Here is a 12,017-nt window from a genome sequence, read left to right on the forward strand (position 1 = left end):
TTCTATCTGGGATCTATTTAATCGTATACTTAGTCAGATAAAACAAAGTGTTGATAGGCTCTCCAAACGTCAGTGGTAGATCCACAAAATCCATGATTTTGACATGATTCCATAATTTAGTATCTCCCACGAGTGGGATTATACAGGGTATGTTGTTGTTGTTGTCCATAATTTAGTATCTCACATTTGACAGGAAGGGTTTGTGTGGCTTCCAGATGAACTCATATCAGCATATAACTTCGTGATTATACATGAAGCAGACATCTTGACATGATGAAACTTAAAGACGTAAAGATGATCACCATCACCATGATGTAAATATGAAAGTGATATTCTAACCGTTGAGTCAAGTACTTCATCATATAAGAGAAAGCAGTGCACCCAGTGTTCCCCTAAAGACGTAAATCAATCTTCTCAGACCACTTGAAGATGTCCGAGTGAACTTGATCACCTCCCAAGTCTTTGCCAGTTGCACCAGCTGCAACTCTCATAATATCTTCAATCAAAGCGAAATTTCCCATAATATCAACATGAGCTCCACTCTGTGTACCACGGCCCTCAAGAAGGTTCGCGGGAGGAGCATGATCATACTCCCTTGTATAAGTTTTGATTCCTGAAGGATTAAATCTAGTTTTTCCACGCCATCCTTTTGCACACATGAAGCCTGCACTTAAAATAGGCACCGTCTCATCGCCATCAACAGTTAAAACACCATTCTTCAAACAACACTCATTCCCTTCATCAGCTGAAGTTTCAATCTGGAATGGAATATGGCATTGTGCTATTGGTGTCTGCCCGTAAACATATGCTCTTTCAGTTGGAATGCCAACTCCATACATTGAATAAAGCTCCATTTCAGGAGCATTTGGTAACCTGTAGGGTTAACAAGGTAAAAATAAAATGAACCCGAGGTCATTCTCTACTCGTAGACTATAGCAAGAGGCATCCATTGTACAAAAACAACTACTAAAATAGTATGGAGACAGAGTTCAAATGAAAGTACTCACTTTGTTTCCAATGGATTTGACCAGTATTTGTAGTGTGAATACATTGGATCATCCAAATCTTCAGCTATCCCATATGAAAAATGAGCGCCTCCACGAGCCATCATCTTTGGGGCAACAAAGTGAAGTAAATCCAAGATATCTCCAGCTGTATAAACCTTGTATTCTTCCACAGCTTTTATACCAGCAACGCCCATGTCATAATACTCGGTCCACACATCACATGTGTTATTTGCTTTATTCGTGCCCTTCACTGCACCCTGCAGGTAAACAAACACAGCTACTTTCAGACAACAAGAAGTGAGTGGGAAAGAGATAATTTCGCAAAGCTTATAAGTACATGAAATTAAGGCACAAATTGACAAGTCAAAAATACTAAAACTTGGTATAATAAGCTTAGAAATCCTAACTATGGAAGGACATAGATTGATACATCACATATTATCTATCCTACTGTACTACTGAGTTAATGTTCATCATATATTTGTTTCGATTGAATTGTTGTAGTTATTCTTCTTATTTGTGGTCCTTTGCTTTATAAGGATCAAAATGTTAGATGACAGGTCTACCAAAGCTATGCCTCACAAATGTCTTTCTCAAGCACAAAAATCCATGTTTGTGAGCCTTAATTAACATTTTGAAACGAATATAAGAAAGCATAGAAATATGTATAGAACGATAAATAAGGAGCATTTGGTTTCTAGTTAACATTACTCTGAAGTCAATCCTAGTAATATCTGTTGAAGGTTTCTGTGCTGCATCCTTTCCAAATGATATCATTCTTCCATAATTAACATGTTTTCCTTTAGATTCTATAGTTTGATTGTCCTGATGGCTTGACATCTGACTAATCTTGTCCCTTAGTTTTCTTTTGCGAGGAGAATAGCCTTCTTCTGGAGACCAGTCAAGACCACCCCAAATCGTCTCTCCTCCTTTTGGTAACATAGACATGGTTGAATCCCAAGTCCGAAGCATCTTCATTAAATGTGGTAGTGTTTGAATACGAAATAAATCTTTGTCCATAACAACTGATGCTTTACTCCTGAAATTTAAGTAAATTAGTAATGATCAAGAAGACTACCAATGAAGAAGGAACAGCCTACACGCGGAAGCACTCAAAGACTTGTATTTTCCATGAGTGCCTCTACTTAAAATCATTTTGTACATAACATCTAGTGTTGAAATATAAAAGGCTATCAAATAGTATCTCTTAGAACATCAACGATTCGTAGTGGAAAGTTGAGGGAAAAGGAAATAAGGATGTAGACCACATGTTTAACTGCAATTACCACTCACACGTCAAAGCATCAACACATACTCAAATCTAGCTCAAGAAACAGATATGATTAGAATTTTTCACGGCCTTATTTACCAAGCTCGGGACTAGAGGAGCATTTTAGGAATCTGATTTAGCTCTATAGCATATGTACTCTTTCTTTATTTGGCTGTCAAGGAGAAAACATCCACATGAACCAATTTTACCTTGCAATGGCGACATCTCGAGCTTCAGCTGAGAAAAGTGCAGCTAATGCTTTTGGAACACCTAGAAACGGCGCACCAATATTCATCACTGCTTTAATATGTTTGGCACACCAATCAGGACCACCACCACCACCCATTGGAGCTGGTGCCTCTACCCACTTCATGAAATACAAAAAGTAAATAGCTCCCATAGAATGTGGAACAATTACTGCCTTATTGCCTCCATTAGTTGCAACCATCAGTTCTATATTGCTTTTTATCTGGCTTAGCGTCTGGTCACGCACCTGATGAAATGAATCGATCATCATCATTACAACTTCTTAAGTCGATTAAGGAAACAACAAAGCTCAAGCAAACGGAAAGTGAAATATATACCTCAGTATTCTGAATAGAAAGTCTCCAGTCATATGCAGCCATATACATGGTTTTCTCCTCGTATCCTATTCGCGCCAAATTAGCAATCAAAACTGCCCACACAAAATATCCTGGCGCAAAGTAATCTGCAGCAACAAGTCCAGCAACTGGCCTAACCCGAATTCCCGGAGGGTCCAACCCAGATTCATTGTCCAATGACATGTGTTCCGCCCAACAAAACGGTCTGTTACCAACACACAAACAGATGAACATTAGAATAAACTTCTTTCTTTTTTGCAATTGTTACGCATACTAGCTATTCAGTGGCAAATTTTAGACCATAACTCATATCATGTATATATATTTTAAAAATTATCAAATATCTATAAATATTTAACCATAAGTCTATTTATTTTGAGATAGCCCTACAAACCCCATATCCTAGATCTCATCTCATGCTATTGATACCAATGAAGTTTATTCAATCCATGAAAACAGACCGGGTTCATCTGAACCCAATACTTTTAACGCGGAGCATAAGTTTATGCATTAAAATTCCGACAAATATCAAGTCTGAACTCAAATTGATTATAACAACTTTATACATTGAACCTATAAATTTCAAATTTTGGATTCGTCTCTGACCTTTTATACACTTCGCCAAAAGTGCCACCCCATAACCGCTTCCGAAACAATCCTTCAGCACACTGATGTCCCTCCCATAGCTCAAGGCCACAAGTAACAATCCCAGGTACAAAAACTACTGGATGTTTAGCCTTTAGCCCTTCATTTCGTAGCTTTACGCCAGGAGGATCAGCTACTGGCCCATTAATTGCCTCTGTTACGTACTGTGGAAACGAAGCTGGCATAGCATTGTACAAAAACAATAAAATCCACCATACAGTACAAATATATCCTACGAACCAACAACAACTATCGATACATGACCATTTCTGCTTCGGTACAATCTTCCTCTTAGTTTTCTTATCATCTTCCTCGTCAAGTAGTTCGAGGGGAGGAATTTCATTTTGATGAGGTGCATTTCTTCTTCTAATTAACTCCATTCTCAAAATTCAGTTAAACAAATTAATAGTATTATTTTGTTTGGGATTGATACAAGTATGTTATGTGTAATAGCTTCCTATAATGGTGGATCAAGATTTTAGATTAGTGGAGGGAAAAATAACACTTGTGCTTAATTAATTTTTTGTTAATTTGAATTGATTGATTGTTTGGATTAAAGAAGGTTCATTTGAACCAAACCAAAACATTATGGTGTTTCATCAAGTTTTTGCATTTGTAGCTCAATGAGTCCTTGACTATGACCTAATTTCGTAAGACATAAGTTTAGTCAGTTTTTATCTTGTCCGACATAAGTTGTGTAGTATCTAATTTTGTAAGGAATAAGTTGTGCCACAACTTTGTTTATTCTGAAACTGAACTTACGTCTCTATTGATATAAGTTTCATACAAACCAAGTTATATGTTGCGAGACATATATAATTTGTTGGTTATGAACTTCTTATGACATAAGCCTAGAACTGATTTTATGCCTCTATCAACAAAAGTTTATAGGAACTAATTCATGTATATACGCTGCACTTATGCCTTTTTTTCAAGGTTAGGAATATTTTTGGCTAGCTTTTGTTACTTAAAGGAGTGCCAAAATAGAGGCATCCGTACGAATAACCAGAGTTTCATTGAAAATGTTTTACGACCAAATCTTTTGATCGATTGCTTCGGCCCACCATCCCATGGGCCTTAGTACTTGGGCTAAAGGACGTCTTTTTTTCTTCTTCTTTTTGATTTCCCACCCGATGTTCGGTACCCACATTGAATGCTGACCAACTCCGGATTCACGTCGGGAAGTCCCACATTAGGGGGGTAAAGCGCTCCCTAACAAAGGCGACTCCGTACCCAAGGGGGCTCGAACCCGAGACCTCTTGGTCTAAAGGACATCTCAGTTGTACAATTTGGGAGAAATGCTAAATTATTACAATATTGGTTTATCGGTTATTGGTTTGATCATCGATTTAATCACTAAGATTTAATCAAAAATAAATAAATCGTTGAATATCACTTAGAAACCAGGTGAAAACTAAATGAACTATGCACATGTCCAGTTGACAGATTTCATCTTGCTCAAAAGCAAACACTGACACGTTGTAGAATAATCGAGATTTTGAGACAACCAAAAATAAAAGTATGAAACTAAACTCTAAGTAAGGACCTTATATACCGAATGGTATCATAATTTATTAATTTACTATCGAATTATCGGTTAACCCGTTAGAAAAAAATAACCGTTAAAAACTGAAAACCCAATAATTAAAAAAACTAAAACTGTTACCGAAACCAATTAATCAATAATCCATTAACAATAAATCAAATAACTTTTCTTTATTCAATTTTAAATCGCCCTATCTATCAACACTATTCGAAACTTTTACAAGTAAAGTTTCAACCCACTAAGCTAAAGTTCAAAAACTTCCTACGTGTGAAGTTAAAAAAATCTGATTTTTCCAAACTATTAGACGACAAATACTCTATTTTAATAAAACGCATGTAATTACATTCGCAACGTATATATATATATATATAGAAACTTTCACATATAGCAAACGAAAAAAGCATATTTGTATATTATAGTTTATAGCTATAGTTTGCATAATTGTGCTCCATAGCAAATTTTATGTTTGTTATGGAGCTTTTGATTTGTATAATTCGCTAGAAACATTCAGTTTTATACAAATTGTTGTGTTTTGTATAAATTCATTTATACATTGTAATTTGTATAATAAGATCTATATTTATATAATTATAAGTGTATAGGATAAAAATATACGTATTTGTATTTGTATATACACTTTTCTCTTGTTTTATATAAACACAAATGCATTTTATATTGAAATGTATAAAATGGCTAATTGTATACCGAAAATGGCTAATTGTATAACGAATCAGATGGCAAAAAAATGGGATGTTTGCTGTGAATTACAATTAAAATAAACTATAGCTATAACATTTAATTTGAATTAATAGTTTGCTATTTCATATAATTTTCCCGTATATATATATACTAGAAGTGGATGGCCCATGCTGGCATGGGCCCAACAAAAATCTCACCTTTTAGTTTACTTATTACCATATCCCCTATAAGTTTTACAAATCTCCGAAATCCCTCATTTTCATGCATCAGATTAGTGTATCTCGCGCATCAGATTAATGTAACAGCGCATCAGATTAGTGTATCATGTATAAAATGTACATCAGATTAGTGTATTATGTATAAAATGTAATGTATCTTACTTAACGATTAATGTATCTCACGCATCAGATTAATGTATCAGCGCTTATATTATTGTATCCGTTTGAGGGATTTCTGTAATTATAAACTTTTAAGGGAGAGATTGTAATTTTGCCTTAAAAGTATGTGATTTAGGTAATCTGCCCTATAAAGATTGTATATTAAGTACATTGCAAGTGTGACACATAGATATATATCAAAATTATATATTAGTTGTTGGAGCCAAGCTTTATAAGATAGGTATGTATATTTTATTTACATAAGCGAAAGGAAAATAGTGACATATAAGTAGTAACAGAGAGAATATTTTAGGATTATAATAAGCATTGATGTTTTTGCAACCTTATAGTTAATTCTCTCTGGGGAGTAAGGGTCAAACCCCTCATTGAAGAAATCATAATTTTTTAAAAATAAATAAATTGTATGACATTATTTTTTCAATTTTTTAAAAAACATTATTATGTTTAAAAATAGTTTTAACTTTAAAGATTTTAATTTATCAAAATCTTGTACATTAGAACCTATAATTATGGACCCCAAATAAGTTGATATAGAGTTTTTTTATTCCAAAGTAAAATTCCCTAATATTTCAAAGAGTAAAAAAAAAGTATATCAATATTTAGTTAAATTACTTCACAAAAATCAAATAAAGGAAGTAAATTTTTGGTTAAATTATACCACATAATTTAAAAGAAAGAATGTGTTTTTTTGCCCTTTCTTTCCATAACGTCATTTTAATAATAAAAAGCAATTCAATATTTTTCAAAAAGAAAAAATTCTTATTGATCTTGCAAAAGTATTGAAAGTTCAGTAAAAAAAAAAAAATTACTTGCAAAGAAAAACATGCTATGATTTCTTATCTTTTTACGTTGATAAATTGCGTGTAGAATATAAACTCTAATAATTGAATATTGGTGAATTGTATTTACACTTCACAAAGGTGAAATATTATTTGAATACTTAAGTCGAGTTAATAAATATATACTTGATTTAAATTAATTTGACGTTTTTCTTAATAAATTATTTATTAGGAGTTTATTTTTAAAAAAATTAATTTTATTAATCATACTTTAAAAATATAAATATGACTATTAATAATCTTATATAGTTATTTAATGATATATATAATATTAAAAAATAAATTGTTTTGAATATAAAAGCTAAATAATAAAATTTTATTAAATTATGTAACTATATTAAATTTAAACAATTTAATATGTAGAGAATAAAAATGGATAAAATTAAGGGAAAATTGTACATAATGACAAACTATTAATTCAAATTAAATGGTATAATCACACTTTGATTTAATTGTGTCCTGTAGCAAACTGTTTGTCAGCATCTCTCTCCCTCAAACTCTCGCTCGCCACTCTCCTCTCTCGCTCACTCCCTCTGTGCTCGCCTCTCTCGCTTTATACAACAGAATTGTATAAATTGCGTTTTCTGTTTGTATAAAGCGAGAGAAAATTGTATATACACATGCAAATATATATATATTTGTCCTATACACTTATAATTATACAATAAAATATTCCCTGCCCAGTTCTCTTTTGTCTTTCTCTCTTTCTCGTTTTATACAACAGAATTGTATAAATTGCTTTTTGTTTGTATAAAGCGCAAGAAAATTGTATATGCACATGCAAATACATATATATTTGTCCTATACACTTATAATTATACAATAAAAATATTCCCCTGCCCAGTTTTATGTTTGTATAATGTATAATTTATGTTTGTATAAAGCGAAAGAGAGAGCGATTTTTTATATACAAATATTTTTGTCAACGATTTATACAAACGAGAGGCTAACAACAATTTATACAAATGGCCTGCCAGCGAAATTATACAAATCTGAAGAGGAGCCAACGAATTATACAATTGCTTCTTTTTGTAAATATGTATAGCGAAATAGACAGCTATCAATTGTATATGTATAGTGAATTATACATATATATATGTTTGTTATGGAGCGCAATTATGCAAACTTTGCTATAGCATACAAATATGATTTTTATGTTTGCTATGTTTGTATAAAGCGAAAGAGAGAGCGATTTTTTATATACAAATATTTTTGTCAACGATTTATACAAACGAGAGGCTAACAACAATTTATACAAATGGCCTGCCAGCGAAATTATACAAATCTGAAGAGGAGCCAACGAATTATACAATTGCTTCTTTTTGTAAATATGTATAGCGAAATAGACAGCTATCAATTGTATATGTATAGTGAATTATACATATATATATGTTTGTTATGGAGCGCAATTATGCAAACTTTACTATAGCATACAAATATGATTTTTTTTGTTTGCTATATGTGAAAGTTGCTCTAAAATTAAATGGATCCCACTATACTCAATGATAGAAGGCATAATTTGTAATTTAGTAGAAAAGTATAGGCTTTTTTCTAAGGATGTTAAGAAGGCCCAAATAATAAGGCTGATAGTACAATTTTTCTATGCAATACTTTTCACTTTGAAAAGTTGGAATGACAAAAATATCCTTACTTGCCAATTAAATGACATGTTGAAACTGCCTGAAACTGTCTCTTCTAATATATATATATATATGTAATTGTTACTGGAGAACTAATAGTTATAAATGTATGATGACTGATAAGTAATTATTCATTTTTAATTAGAAGTCTTGAGTTTGAATTTTTCTGGGTACATAATCGCATTGTTAAAAAGCCCTTTACCCCTATTCAATATAGAATTTTCTGATGCAAATCCAGATATAATTAGGCTCTAAAATAAATATCAAACATCGAAAAAAAAAAAGTAGAATCTTTTTGACATGGTGTGGGCTTTAAAGCATTTTAGATTAAGTAGTCATAGGGGCCGACTCTTGGCAGAACTCAACTTTAGGAGACAAAAGTATACTCATGTCATACAACGGAAATTCCATTTTCCTCTTCCCTACCCATGCAATGCAATCATTTATCAAGGCACTATACAAATATTAAATTTAGGATGAGTAATATCACGTTTGATATTTGTTTAAGAAGTAAAATATTTATGTATAGATTAATATAATATTTTATTTGTAATTTAAAAACCTATATAACTACAACATATATAAATCATGAGGAAATTTATGTATTACATTATGCATAATATGAGATGGCATAATTAAATTGTGCATAACTAAGTGCAATGTAGTCGACAACGTAGCTACAATAAGTTTGTTACATTATTTTTCAAGTTATAATACCAGATTTGTTAGGAAGAGTTACATATTGTCCAATAATAAAATTAAAGATTTATATTAGTAGATTGAAAAAGATAACAAAATAACAAATTTAAACATATGATCTAAAGCAATTTATGACTCTCCTTGCAACTTTACTTCTCTCTTATGTCAAAGAAGAAGAATTCAACCAAGTCCAATTTACTCAATAACTTTGCGAAATTGTCCAAATTTGTCATCGTTAATAGTTAAAGGTCAAATATTACTCTATCATTATAAGATTGATCCAAGTATGCCTTTTTTTTATTATTTATTATTATTATTATTATTAATCTTTTTTGATTTTCTATCTGATGTTTGGAGTCTGCATTAGAGTCTCGATTAAATTCAGATCATGCACTACATGATCCATTTAAAAATGACATTTTCGACATGATTTTTTATATCTAAAGCTCAAATCTGAAACCTCTGAGTCCTTAAACGGTATAAATATTTCAAATTTGGCCCTAATTAATGAATGTTGAGTGGTGGATGAGGTGGTCCCTCAATATGCTGAAGAGTTTCCTATTCTTTTCTTGTTTTTCAAGCTCTGATCATCCCCCAAATTCCGGAGCTCATGAGCCCAGTGTATTCATATACTTTCTCCGTTCATTTTTATTTTTTTATTACTTATTTTTAAAATAAATTTTTATTTTTACTTTTCACTTCTTATTTATTAAGAAAAATATATATTTTTTTGCATATTTTGTACTTAGCACTAATATGAGCATTATGGTAATTATTATTTTTTAGAGACATACAAAGTTTAAAATTGACAAGTAAAACTGAACGGGAGAGGAAGTGTATATGGCACAAAAACAAAGTAGCAGACCTAGGATGATCAAGAAAGTCCTGAACCATTTAATTTGATTTGCCACACTATTTAAAGCATATTATTATAATTTATTTCATGTCCCACTTTATGAAAACCATATCGAATACATTGCTGATCAAATGAAAAGTTACAACGGATAGAAAATAGTAATTAATGAATATATATGATGACATTTATTGACCTCTACCATATTATTCAAATTTGGCCACAAAAATTAAGTGCATCAATATAATTCTAGCTAGAAAAATTAAACCACAATCTAAGTCAATATAGTTTTAACATGTGATATGTTTTATATAAAAATTGAGAATTCAGATTTTACTCGTGAAATTATACTGATCACTGATTATGCACGTATGCTGGTGTTATTGTATAGAAGCTTAAAATTTAGCAAGTGGTATTATTTACCACCAAATGCTAGTTATAAAAAAAACTCATTTTATTTGTTACTTTTCCGATAGGAATAAGTTAATTAAGATGTCCTTTTGCATTCTTTATTATAGACCTTGGGGCTAATTGCTGCTGCAAGCTAAGTATGCAGTATAACATAGAATAAAACCTTAGGGAATATTTTGTACCTTTGTTTTTTTATATTTCACTGTCTATTTTTGTACTTGTAGTAGGGTTAGATTAATTTAAATTTATGTCGTACAAGACTCAATAAAGACAAAAATAAATACTTTTTTGAATTTGAAATATTTGATTATGAATAAAAGAATTTTATCCATCACACCATAATTATAGTCCGAGCCCAACAAAAGAGGCTAGGAATTTAAGCACAAATAGCTTTATTTGGCAATTTGTTGGAAGTCGGATATGCCTATTCAACATAAACTAAGGCGCTCTCTAAAGAGTGCTTTCGACCTTTCTTTCTTCCTTTGAAAATAGGGAAGTTAGAATGGATAATAACGAAACTCGACTTGAATAGTGCGTCCTCATAAAAGCTTTTTTTTTTAGGATCCAACAACTTATGTAGGAACTTTCCAACAGACGAGTTACTGCTTCCACAACTAAAAAGTCTTTAGTGAAAGCTTTAAAAGAGTAGGAGAAAAGGGTTGTATGAGCATTGAATAATGAAAAGAAGGTAGAGTTGCTCGGAACCTATTGATCGATTCTTTTTCTTTTAAATAGGTAGGGCTGATTACAGGGCCGTCTTAACCACTAGGCCACTAAAGCTATCGCTTGGGGCCTCATATTTTTTGGGGCCCCCATTTTATAAAAAAAGTACATATACATATTATTAAAAAAATTATATTAATTTTTTGAAAGAAAAAAACGTGTAAGAGGTTTTATTGTTTTTCTTGAAAAAAAATTATTGCTGATATTCTTAAGTATATGTAAATTGTTTTAATTGTTCTTAAAATTTATTCAATTTTAATATGTCAACTAGAAAACATGATTCCGAGTTTGCAAAAAGAGAGAAAATTATTATTGAAGAATTAAATAAATCTTAAAATAGAGCCCTTGATAGATTTTTAACAAATAAAAAATATTTCGAATAAAAAAATATTGGAGGATGTTCTTCAAATGAACAAGTCACCATTAGAATTGATTTAGATGATAATAATATCCAAGAATAAAATCTAGAAGAAGTTGGTGAAAATGTGACATTGTTCCCGATATCAAGAACTCCTAAATAATTTAAATAGTTGCATCCCTAAAAATATATATGATCCAAGTCAATGGAATAATGTAGATACGAAATTCAGAGATCTATTAGTAGAAAAAGGACCATTTAGAATGACTGATATAAAATTTCTACAAGATAAATACGTACGACATTTTTCTACAACACACTATATTC

At 31.4% G+C, this 12,017-nt stretch overlaps 1 protein-coding gene across 1 annotated transcript; it reads right to left on the bottom strand.

Moving 5' to 3' along the window:
• Nucleotides 1–330: 330 nt before the first annotated feature.
• Nucleotides 331–3,904, bottom strand: LOC102590232 (phospholipid:diacylglycerol acyltransferase 1-like). The gene is made up of 6 exons (XM_006357408.2): nucleotides 3,486–3,904; nucleotides 2,862–3,084; nucleotides 2,487–2,770; nucleotides 1,719–2,046; nucleotides 1,008–1,264; nucleotides 331–873 (listed from the first exon to the last, which is right to left on the bottom strand). The coding sequence occupies exons 1-6, from the start codon at nucleotides 3,902–3,904 to the stop codon at nucleotides 393–395; spliced, it is 1,992 nt and encodes a 663-aa protein (XP_006357470.1). The 3' UTR covers nucleotides 331–392.
• Nucleotides 3,905–12,017: the final 8,113 nt, after the last annotated feature.

The sequence above is a fragment of the Solanum tuberosum genome, unplaced genomic scaffold (genome assembly GCF_000226075.1).
Source record: "Solanum tuberosum cultivar DM 1-3 516 R44 unplaced genomic scaffold, SolTub_3.0 scf00246, whole genome shotgun sequence".
NCBI lineage: Eukaryota > Viridiplantae > Streptophyta > Magnoliopsida > Solanales > Solanaceae > Solanum > Solanum tuberosum.

What these genes read in the sequence shown, in the direction of transcription:
- LOC102590232 (XM_006357408.2), bottom strand. Translation starts at nt 3,904, where the DNA reads ATGGAGTTAATTAGAAGAAGAAATGCACCTCATCAAAATGAAATTCCT. An exon ending in TTTCTATTCAGAATACTGAG is followed by an intron (nt 2,771 to 2,861) that starts GTATATATTTCA and finishes TCATTTCATCAG; the next exon opens with GTGCGTGACCAGACGCTAAG. An exon ending in TTACTAGGATTGACTTCAGA is followed by an intron (nt 1,265 to 1,718) that starts GTAATGTTAACT and finishes GTTTACCTGCAG; the next exon opens with GGTGCAGTGAAGGGCACGAA.